This window comes from Prosopis cineraria, unplaced genomic scaffold (assembly GCF_029017545.1).
Source record: "Prosopis cineraria cultivar Desert tree isolate PC_DT_omini unplaced genomic scaffold, ASM2901754v1 PC2241, whole genome shotgun sequence".
Classification (NCBI taxonomy): domain Eukaryota; kingdom Viridiplantae; phylum Streptophyta; class Magnoliopsida; order Fabales; family Fabaceae; genus Prosopis; species Prosopis cineraria.
Window position 1 is genome coordinate 4,851 of NW_026557566.1, and position 12,158 is coordinate 17,008.

At 28.0% G+C, this 12,158-nt stretch overlaps 1 protein-coding gene across 1 annotated transcript; it reads left to right on the plus strand.

Annotated features, from left to right (window-relative positions):
• Positions 1-868: 868 nt before the first annotated feature.
• On the plus strand, positions 869-2,901 carry LOC129301591 (tetraketide alpha-pyrone reductase 2-like). The gene is made up of 5 exons (XM_054940147.1): positions 869-986; positions 1,079-1,251; positions 1,479-1,664; positions 1,747-2,099; positions 2,639-2,901. The coding sequence occupies exons 1-5, from the start codon at positions 881-883 to the stop codon at positions 2,778-2,780; spliced, it is 960 nt and encodes a 319-aa protein (XP_054796122.1). The 5' UTR covers positions 869-880; the 3' UTR covers positions 2,781-2,901.
• Positions 2,902-12,158: the final 9,257 nt, after the last annotated feature.

Here is a 12,158-nt window from a genome sequence, read left to right on the forward strand (position 1 = left end):
CAAGTTATAAAATACTTTTAAAAAGATTCAGCATCCCAAAATATAACACTTTAATAAAAATAAAGTTTTATTAATGATATTTTTTTAATATGATCTTTCTCATATATTCTCTCTTTTTAATATTATTTAACAAATGAAATATTAAATAAAAAGTATTTTTAAATTCATGATTTTGTTTTAAAAAAAATAAGATTATAGGATTTGTATAATTTTATCTAAAAGTATCTTATAATTTAGTTCAACGGGAATACATAAAAATATTTATGGATTACATTGCCAAAATTGACTTGAAATTAAATAAATGCTACAATGAAGTCGCTAAGATATGTGTGGGTATAAAATAAAATAATATTAATAAATATTGTTCTGTACTCATTAAAATGCACGTAAAATGGGGAGAGAAAAAAAGTTAAAAATACTTATACTTTAAAACAGAAAAAGTATGACATAGAATGCCCTATAAAAGAGTTCGTTGTTTCTACACCAAACTCATGGTCTTATTGGTTAATTTTTTGTTTTTTTTTTATCAACTTTAATTTTTATGTTCTCAGTCCTCTAATTTTTAAACGTGTCATACGCGTTGTTATGACTTCTGTGTCAAAATAATTTTCATCACTTGGGGTTTTAATTTTATTTTAATATAATTGTGGCCATATACTCTAATTAAAAGAAAACCTAATTTTTGGTAGCCTAATGTAAATTAAAAACACAGGATTGTGAATGGAGTGAAGCATCTACGATCTACCTATCTTTAATTAATAGTATTAGTTAAGGTGTGAAACGCATATTTCATGATCCTCAAGTTAATCAGTTCCTTTGAATAAAGCCAAGAGATTAAGCTGAGAAAGATGAATCAGCTCCATAAAACTTGAAGAGAGAAATGCCTGAGTACTGCGTGACTGGGGGCTCTGGTTTCATAGCTTCTTACATCGTGAAGGCTTTGTTAGATAATGGCCACACAGTGAGGACCACCATCAGAAACCCAGGTTTAATTCATATACATCTTTTAAGATTTGAGCTCATGTTCATCAGTTGTAATTAATTAACGTCGATTAAAGTTCCTTATTCGCTGTGTCAGAGGATGTGGAAAAGGTAGGGTTTTTATGGGAACTGAGAGGAGCCAGAGAGAGGCTGAAGATGTTGAGAGCTGAACTGTTGGAAGAAGGAAGCTTCGATGAGGCTATACAAGGTGTTGATGGTGTCTTCCATACAGCTGCTCCTGTCATTGTCAACTTCAATGACGACGTTCAGGTCACTTAAACTATATATATTCAATCTATCGTCTTTTCTAGCCATATGCATACCTCTTCTTCATTCCAGCTTAGTGGTGGTTCAAAGAATTTTGATATCTCCATGTTTGTTCTTATGACTCCCAACAAATGTTACGTGCTTGGCAAATAGTGATACAGAACCTTATCATGAGTAAATATGAAATTCATGTAATATTATTTATACTTGCTGTGGTTTGTTTTGTGCAGAAAACTTTAATAGATCCAACAGTGAAAGGAGCTGTGAATGTGGTGAAGTCGTGCATAAGAGCGAAGGTGAAAAGAGTGGTTTTGACCTCTTCTTGTTCAGCCATAAGATACCGAGACGATGCACAACAAGTTTCTCCTCTTAACGAATCACATTGGAGTGATCTAGAATACTGCAAGCGTTACAATGTACGTATACAATTCAACACCAAGCAACTAGGCATTAGCAGATATTCTGATATTGGATGCTGCGAATAATATTATATGGCAGCTTTGGTATGCATATGCAAAGACTGTGGCAGAGAGAGAGGCATGGAAGGTGGCAAAGCAAAGTGAGATAGATATGGTGGTTGTGAATCCATCTTTCGTTGTTGGTCCTCTGCTTGCACCACACCCTACCAGTACCTTGCTCCTATTACTCGCCATTATCAAAGGTTCGAGAGGAGAATATCCGAACCAAGCAATAGGATTTGTGCACATAGACGACGTCGTCTCAGCTCACTTGATAGCAATGCAGCAACCAAAGGCAAGTGGCAGACTTGTGTGTTCAGGCTCTGTAGCTCACTGGTCACAGATCATCCACATGCTTCGCCGAACATTTCCTTCTTACCCTTACGAACACACGTGAGTTCAACCATACACTCAAATCTAACCATATGCTCCCTCCCTTCCTAATTAGTTGACAAAACATAATATTAAAAATCAGGTTGAACTAATGTCTTGATCAACTTAATGAAATATTTTGTTTAAGACTAGTTTATTGATCATGATTTTGATCATTTATTCTTGAATCAGTACCTTAATGATTCAATAACGAGTTTAATTTTCAATATCTTGAGATAAAGTTGTAAAATTCTATTTAGTCATCATTAATATGAGAGAAAGATGTATGTGGTAGTTAAACATTTTTCCAATCCTACCCCTTTTTAATTGCAACAAGTTGTTAACATGGTTCCAATTTATATTCAACACTTATTATGGTCATTAATGAAAGGCAAAATTGAAAATGCACATATTTTTCTACGAGTTTAAGTTTATCAATTCCAACTCGTTAGAAATCATGAAATTAGTTGACTTTGTACGATAATTAGGATGAAAGGGAATATATTTTATTTTTATATATGCATAAGCTGAATCTTGCGTGCTTATGTGTATATGTGTAGGTGCAACAATCAGGAAGGAGATAACATCCCACATAGCATGGACACCACTAAGATTGCTGAATTAGGGCTTCCAACATTCAAAACCCTGCAAGAGATGCTCCATGACTGCATCAAGAGCTTCCAACACAAGGGCTTTCTCTGAACTTGCTTTTGCTTTTCTATAAAGTTACTTATAAACTCTAAATATATCACCAAATTTGTTCCTTCCACTCATTTTTCTTTCATTTGGAGTCAACAATGGCGGCCTTAACTTGTTCCTTTATATCATGGTGTCTAATTTTTCTCGTATTCTTAATTATGAGGACATGTTCTTCAAAAGATATGGAGTCAACAACGTATCAAGTCTTTCCTTTTGTTACTTTTTTCCCTTTAATTCTGTTTAGAAATGCTCCGGATCCAACACTAATTGGACAAGCAAGCAAAAAAATAAAGACGCGGAATTCGGAAATATGGCCCGTATATTTAATCTTGGGCTCACTGCTGGACAGACCGAAATGGGCCTGTGTATTTCATCTTATTGGACTCTAAGACTGTGCTATAGGCCCAAAATGGAGCGAGAAGAATCCAAAACTTTCACAAGGGGCTGATATGTAAATGTGAAGAGAAGAAAGGAACACTGATCAGATTAAAGTTTTTCTTAAAAAAAAAAAACATATCTGGAATTTCATAAAAATGATGATCCATATATTTAACGTTATTATTTTTCACAAAAATGAAACAAAAAATACTAAAAAAATTGAGTGTCAACGAAATAAAGCGTATGTTGAAGCTCAGACAATATTTTAATTAGATTATTGCTGAAATATAACTGTGGATGGTGATAATCATGTGGTTGCACAGTCCAGTTCCAACTCAAAATGTAATTGTTTCCAATACAAAGGTGTTTAGCAACTCAGATTATAAAATGCTTCCAGTTAATAAAATTTGTTTTGAAAGGTTTTGAAAGTCTTGCCCAATTTTTTTTTTTTTTTTTTGTATGAACCTCACCCAAATTTTTCTGAAAACTATCTAGATATAAAATACTCCTATATATCCTATTTATAAATCATTTCTACCATATTTTGTCATAAGAAAGGAATAAGTTTTTACTTAAAATTTAATAAGTTGTTAACTTTATTTTTATTAAATATACACACTTTAAAATAAACTCCAACATATAATAACTTTCACAACATTTAATATATTCCTTTTAAATCATAATATAAGTTATAGTTAACAATTCACAATTTACAAAAAATGTTAATTAAAACTTTAAATTTTTAAAAATGTCTACAACTCTACATCTTTTCATTTATACCCTCATTAAATATCTTATATAAAAGCTTGAATAATAATAATAAAAAAATTTCAATATATAATTTTTAAAAATAATAATAAATGAAGTAGGGATATAGTTAAAAAAATAAATATAAAAGTTATCCAATGTCCTTTATTTGGACCAAAAATTTTTTTTAAAAGATGCCTTATATTGTGGTCTTAATGGAGTAGGCAAAAAGAAAAAGACAGACAAAGAGCATACAATTGTCCTATAAATAGAACTAAAATAAATACTCTCTCATTTTTATAAATAAGTCTAGAGTATGTAAACCAAAACTTAATCCCTTCGTTTAAAAATGTAAAGCATTTTTAATCGAAAATCACCCTAATAAAGTAATTAACTACTTTCAAATTAATCATATCTTTTTATATTTATCCTTATTAAACACCCTACAATAATATAAAATCATTATTAATGGAGGCACTTTTAAAAAAAAAAGTAATGATTATACTTCAAAAAATTAAAAATATTTTATATTTTTTTAACATTTAACTTCTCAAAAAATATCTTATATTTTTTAATAAAAAAATATATATTATAATAATATTTTTTTTAGCATTCTTTGAATAAAAATAAATGAAGATGAGAATAGTAGATGCATGATATAATTGATTTGACAAATGAAAATATCCCTAACCTAAGGCCTGAGCAGTACATTTTTTTGACCAATATCTACAAAATCAATTCAATGCAGTAGTTTGGTGGTTTAATTGACACTGTTTTGATGATTTTATTTATTTATTTGTTTGCTAGTGGGATCTCAGGCATTAAAGTTAATATGTATGTTTGGGCGAATAAAATCTTAGTTTCATGCACAGGAGTGGAGCAGCATGTATAGTAGAGTGAGAGTAGTTGAGCTGAGTAGCAATATTTGACTCACTGGGTTTTTTTTTTTTTAATTAATCGATGATTCTGTGTTCCCAACATGTCTCATCTGTTTCCGTGATTCATTAATTAATTAAAGATTGTTTTATGTGAGAGAGCCAGATCCACGATGAAGAATTTTCTCATGAGGCTATGAGAGTCCATATTTTCAATCACTTTCCCTTCAGATTTTCAATTTCGAGGTCCCACCATACCTAATTTCCTACTACTTTTCTTTTTCTTTTATTTTTTTATTTTTTTTCCTCATTCATACACTCATGAATTCCAATATTCAAATGTGAAGGGGAATCTATTACGCCTCCCTCACGCCCATACTCCATGTCTTTTCTAACTTGTTCCCCACTTTCCTTTATTCTTTATTCCCAAAAAGGATCAATCGTGATTATTCATTTAAAAATCTTGATTTTCTAGGAAAACTTTGATATGATTCCTTTAAAATTTATTTCATGGTAAAATTTGGGGCAATGATATATATAAATAAATGATTAAGTTTAAGTGTTTAAGTTGTGGAAGCAAATCTCAATTTAAAAATTTCCTAACTATATATAAGTTACTTTTAACTACCTTAACAAAATAAAGATAAATAAATAATTGATGTTATCTGAAAAAATATATTCTCTCCGTTCAAAAAAGTAAAATATTTTTTGAGTAGTTTGATGTTGAAAAATATAAGATATTTTATTCTTTTCAGGTGTAATCATTGCCTTTTTAAAAAAAATATTCTTATTGATATAACTTTATATTTATTGTAAGGGTGTTTAATAGGAATAAATATAAAAAAATAAAGTTAGTTAAAAAGTAGGTAACTATTTTATAAAAAGGTGAGATTTAATTAAAAACACCTTATATTTTTAAACAGAAGAAATAAATCTCAATTTACTGTCATTTCTTTATAAACATTTCTTTGTTCATATGTAAGCAGATAAAATTGAAAGAGGTAACTAGTAATTCACCTTTTTAGATAAGTAACTTAAAAAAAGAGAACACAAATCCCTTTTTGAGGAAATACTTATTTTGGTCTGAGTTTGATCTGAACAAAATGAAAATCTTATTGATAATTTGTGAAGATATGATCTTGATGTTTGACTTTGTTGGTCTAGTTAATCCTGATCTTTTGAGAAAGTAATTAAGCTAATAATGATATTAAATTAAGTGTTATGGTAAAAGGGGGGAAAAGAAGATAATAGACCAAGTGGCCTTATTGGATCTGTATACTTGAGCACTTTCACTCTGAGTAGCTTGGTATGCCACTCTCGCAAGTCATTCCAGGAGGCGTGTTAAGAGCAATTCATTGTATTATGACTTCTTTCTGTAATCATGATGGAGCGGATTAACATTTATAAAATTATTGAATGAAACTTTTTAATTAAAATTATTTTTAAAAATTTGGTTGATAATAAAGAATAATGAATTGTGAATTTATATAGCCGACCTCACCTAATAAGATCAGGTTTATTTTTGTTATTGGAGGAGGGCTATGATATCAATGGCAATGACACATGGTTAGTGCCTTGAGTTAATAATTAGATATACTCATCAAATAACAGTACTTTATATATATACACACACCTTTCCAGCTTTATTTTTAACTCTTTAAATTTTGGGTCATTGATTTAAGTAAAAAAAAAAAATCTGGCATGGGAATTGTAGAGTTCAAGCTAAGAAGAAATGAAGAAGTGGGAGAGCTTTGTGTGAAGTGCTCATCAGCTCCACAGTGGACAGTATAACATGATAAGTAACATCACTACTTAAGCTAATGACAAGGTGCACATTTAATTTGCTAAACGTGGTCCCCTACTTTTTTGTTTATTCATCGTTATTATATTTTATATATTATTAATACCAAAATCTTACTATTAGTCCAATTAGTTATCGAATGTGATGTTTTTCTTCCATCGTTGAATTGTCAGCGGCCAAAATCAATTGATGTTTGATTTTATGCTTTTTCTTTACTTTTCTCCCTCATAATTTTCTTTGACGTGCTCTTCTAATTATTATTGTTTAAAATTTTAAAATAAGGTGATAATTAAAAATTAGTTACTACTTTCTTTTTAAAAATGACTATTTTTTATTGGGAAAAATTACTAAAACGAAATAGTAAATTATAAGTTGCCTTGTGCAATTTTCTTATCTGTTAAGTCTAATAATTAAAAATCAATTACTACTTTTATTTTGGAAGATGACTAGTTTTTAAAAAAATGATTAAAACATGATAACAAATTACAAGTTTTTTTGTGCAAATTTTTTCTAAAAAGATACAAAAAGTGTTTTCATATTAAAACTAATTGATAGACAAATCCTTAAGAGCTAAAAAATAATTACCACATTTTATGATACTTAATTGTGATCTACATATTTCAAGAGCATTCTTTTGTCATTCACCCTAATTCCAATATTAATTATTATAAAATATAAAAAATTAGATGAGATCTTGTTAAAATACTAAGAGTGAGAGTAGACTTAATTTAATATGAAAAATTGTTACATTGAATAGAATTTGGTTAAAGAGTAATATATAAATGAAAGAACTCATAAATTTAGAGTTTTAAAATTTTTGTTTTAAATTTAGTGTCAAGTTGATTCATATACATCTCAACGTGTAGCTTGACTTTTGCACCTTCTAGTAACACTCCTCGTTACATTTTTTACTAAAAAAGTTTATAAAAATATTTGACACACCTTGTTTGGATCTGTTTGGGTGCTCAAAGTTTTACATTTAAAAAGTAAATTTATACCTTGAAAAAGGTAAAAGCTGTTTGGTTAAATTTTTTTTGGGATAAAAACACATTTGAAAAGTACATTAAAAATATAGTTGAAAGTGAATTTTTTAATTTAATTTCGAGAAGCTTTTAAAATCCCATTTCAAAAACCTCCTTGCTTGTGCATGTTGAGAGAGGAGAGAGGTAAAGAAAAATTAAGCAATGACACTAATAACAATAATAATGATTGAATAAAATAATGAGAACAAAAATAGGCCCGAAACCGTGAAGAAATAATGGAATATTATGTCCTTGTGAGTCTGAGGAGAGCTGTGACAAAGTAAAAGGACAATACAAAAGTGAGGTTTTTGAATTATTTTGTATATAAATTTTTATAAAGAACAATTATTAAAAATGTTTTATATTGTTTATTTAATATTTTATAATTTTAGGAAAAATTTATCTGTTGGTTTTTGTAGTTTTTTCAATTTTAAATTAAGGCCTTGTAATTTATTTGGTTTTAATTAAATTTTTATTATTTGATTCATTAAATATATTAATCTCTGCAGGTTTAAATCAATAATAAATTATTGTTTTCTCAAAACAAAATTACTTTTCAAGTTATAAAGACTTAATTCAAAATAAACTATAGGGAATGGATTCAAAATTGAAACAAGCTATAAAACATGTAGATATATTTTTTTTTATAATTTAAATATTTCAAATTTTATATTATGTATATATTTTTATTAATTTTAAATGTATTTTTTATCATATGCTATACAAATAACTTTTAGTTTATTAAATAAATTTTTAAAAAATATATCAAAACATAAATTTTATTAAAACGACTGACTTTATTAAATTAACTTTTATCAAAATAAATTTTTAGTAAATAGATTTTTAATAAATTAAAAATCAAACGCACCTTCTCTTATTCGATTTCTATCAATCAGATCATTAAGAGTTGTAAAAATTATGGGCTCAGCATAAAAATAGTATCAAATTGGATTTAGTAAAAAGATTAATTTTTCATAATATAGCCGACCTCACCTAATAGATAAAGGCTTGTTATTATTATTGTTGTATTAATTTCTCATAACACAGCAAATCAAAATTTAAATCTTTGTTAAAAATGTGTCTATATTTGATATTTGATTATGGTTTTAAAAAAGATTGTTTTCAAGAAGAGATACTCTAAGCAATCGAAAACATAAAGAGTCCTCAGGTAACATCAGATGTCATCGTCCTTTCTCTTACTTCCTCGTTGGTCACTGTTGCCTCCTCTGATTGGGCACTAGTAACCTCCACGTACTCTTCTTCCTTCTATAGTGTCTTGATTCAATTTATTTGATTTTTTTTTTTTTGCTTGCTTTTTCTTTGTTTGAACTGATTAAATTTGACCTCTAATTTTTGTTGATGCCGAGTGTGTTGGATATGAATATTATGGAAAAGTAAAAAAAAAAAGAAAAGTATTGAATATGAAGTGATTTCTTTTCATTTTAATTCATTTCTGGGTAGGTTGACTCATAATATTTCTTAATAAATTAATGCAAAATGAGGTGACAAAATATTTCCTTTGCATCTATATCTTTGTCAAGCATATTAAATATCTTTTTTTGTAATTTCATAAAAAAAATATCTTTTTGAAAATAACATTTTCCATTTTTCCCCTCTTGATTTACTTCATTATGTGAATCAGTGAATCAAACATGAGCAAAGCACACTCCTATGTTCTTTTTATAAGAGTATCAACTATCAAAACTGGGGAAAAAAAACAGATTTTCACAGACATTAAGTGGTACTCTCTCCGTCTCAAATTATAAGATACTTTTAAATAAAATCTCATATTTCAATAAAACTCATTAAATATACTTTATTATCTTATTTTTTTCAAAATAAAAATATAAACTTTTAAAAATGTCTTTCATTTAATACTCTATTAATGAAAAAATATTTAAGGGAGATAATATATAGGAAGGATAATACTAAAAATATATTATTAATAAAATTTTATTTTTATCAAAATATTTTATAATTTAGGGTGTTAAATTTTTTTAAAATGTTTTATAATTTAAAATTATTTATTGACTTCTGGGACGTTAGGTGATGATGGTTGAAAAACAAACAGGGAGGCCCATTTTATAAAACGCCGAAGTCGTAATAGCACGGCACACGTTTTGCGCCAAGAAATCATAACAAGTCCACTATCCCACCTTGGTGCCCAAGTAACCCCCCCGGTTCCTTGTCTTTCGCTTTCATGCATACGTACGTATGTTTGTATTTATAAATTAAAAATGACATAAGTAAAATTGGTTCAATAATAAGAAATTATATCAGTTCAATCAGAAATTTAATTATGTTCGAATTTTGAGAATTGACTCTATCTCAATCAGTTTAGACTTATTAATCTTGGTCTCAATTTTGAGAATTACAACCCGATTTCAAACATACGCCATATCTGGGTTGCAAAGCTTGGAGAAAATAAGAGAAATGGAGGAGAGAGAACATAAGAGAAGAGAGATGAAGGGACAAAGTAGCAAATCTCAAATTTTTAGAAACAAAAATGACTCGCAATTGAATTCAAACACTATTAAATAAAGTCAATCTAATGAGGGATGAATCATTAGCTAAACGGATGTCATTTAACAAGAGATTCATCCCTCACTAATTTCACTGTAAAAAAAAACAATTTCATTAAATTTAGTGACAAAATACATTCCCTCACTGATTTAGCAAAAGATGCATTAGTGAGGAAATTGATCCCTCATTAAATGGCATGTATATCTCTTGCTAATTTTGCTGACAAAAACGTCACTAAATTTAGTGACGAAACATATTTCCTCACTAATTCAATAAGGGATGTATTAAAAAGGAATTTGACGCCTCATTAAATATGTTTATATTTAAAATGGTCACTTAATGCCACATCATCATGCTTCATCACTTGCCACATGTGACAACTCATGTCATCCTCCACCTCAAGCTATATCACATGTGCATTGCCATGTTATATATTTATTACGTTTATGTTAAGATTAGTCTTGAACCCTTGATTTTTATTTTCCTTGAGCCTTATTTCTCTTTCTTTGCCAATTGAATGGGAATGTGTTTGTAGTCATTATATAAAAAATTAAATATATATTATTTAAATACATAGATATATCAAATAATATATTATAAAAATACACATATATATTTATTTTATTTTTAATTATTAATATGTTAAAATATTTATATGACTCTTTATATTATATTTTTTAATAAAAATATTATTTTGTAGGGAAAATAAACTTAAAATAAAGCAAATATTAAATATTTAATAAATTTATTATGAATATTTTATTTTATTTTTAAATACCAATAATTAAATATATAATTGATTATTTTTTTTGCAGTAATTAACTAAGAACAGAACCCCTCTATAATTATCTAATTTTAGAAAGGAATTTTAATCCCTCGTTATTTTTTCACTAATTATCTTATTTTAAAGAGGAATTGATAGTCTCTCACTATTTTTTTTATCAATTATCTTATTTAGAAGGGGTTGACATTCTCTCATTATTTTTTAATTAATTTTAAATCTACTATAAAATTAACATTTGTTATTAATTTAATATTTTTTAGGAGAATGATAATTTTTATTAAATCCTCTCGTGAATTCATATTTTTTTTAGTAGTGAAGTCCACCAGCAGATTCTGAACAAAGTTTGGAGTAAAAAATCCTTAACCCAAAAGGAGGATAATATAAATAAATCACTTATTTTTTATATAGTCAAGAATAAATGAAGAAAATAGTGTTAGATTGTTTTGTGTGGGGTCAGAACACAGAAGAAACGACGGGATTTCAGGTGGTAAGTGGTCACCAATGGATATGAAGTCAAGCGAAGGCGTGTCATTAAATTAAAGGTCGGGAAAAGACACGCAACGGCGATGGCAGCATCGCAGTTTGCTTCTTTTTGGATTTTGGGAATCCATCTCTGTTTTACACGTCGTGTCGTTTCGATGTCCTCTTATTATTACTATATCATTCCTTGTCCTTTTAGGAGCCGCCTCCTTTGATTTACTCGCCATACGCTTTTCCAATTACCAATTTCCACGAGTTCTTCCAATTCAGTTCCCTATCCTTACCATTCCTCACATATTCTTTTTTATTTTATTTCTTTTTATTTTCTTACACAGTAATTTCATATGATAATTAATAAGAGACAAAAATACTAAACTTTGTATTTCTGAAACTTTTTTAAAAAAATAGTAAATTAATAACAAGCTAAATAAGAAAGATACTGCCCTCAATCCTCAACATAATGCAAACCTTTCAAGCTTTTTTATCCTTAATTGATATAAGACAAAGTTAGATCAATTAATATTTTTCAGTTCTATCCCTTATTTTTTATTATCATTTGAATTCTTATACAGCAATTTATTATATTATTAATGACAAAGAATGACAAAATTGTAAACTTACATATTTTTAACAATTTTCATAATATAAATATCATTTTTTAATACAAGTGAAGTTAGTTAAGTTAGTATCATTTTTTAATACAAGTGAAGTTAGTTAAGTTAGCCTTACATTAAGAATTGGAGGGAGTGTGTATGTGATTAGTTAATCTCT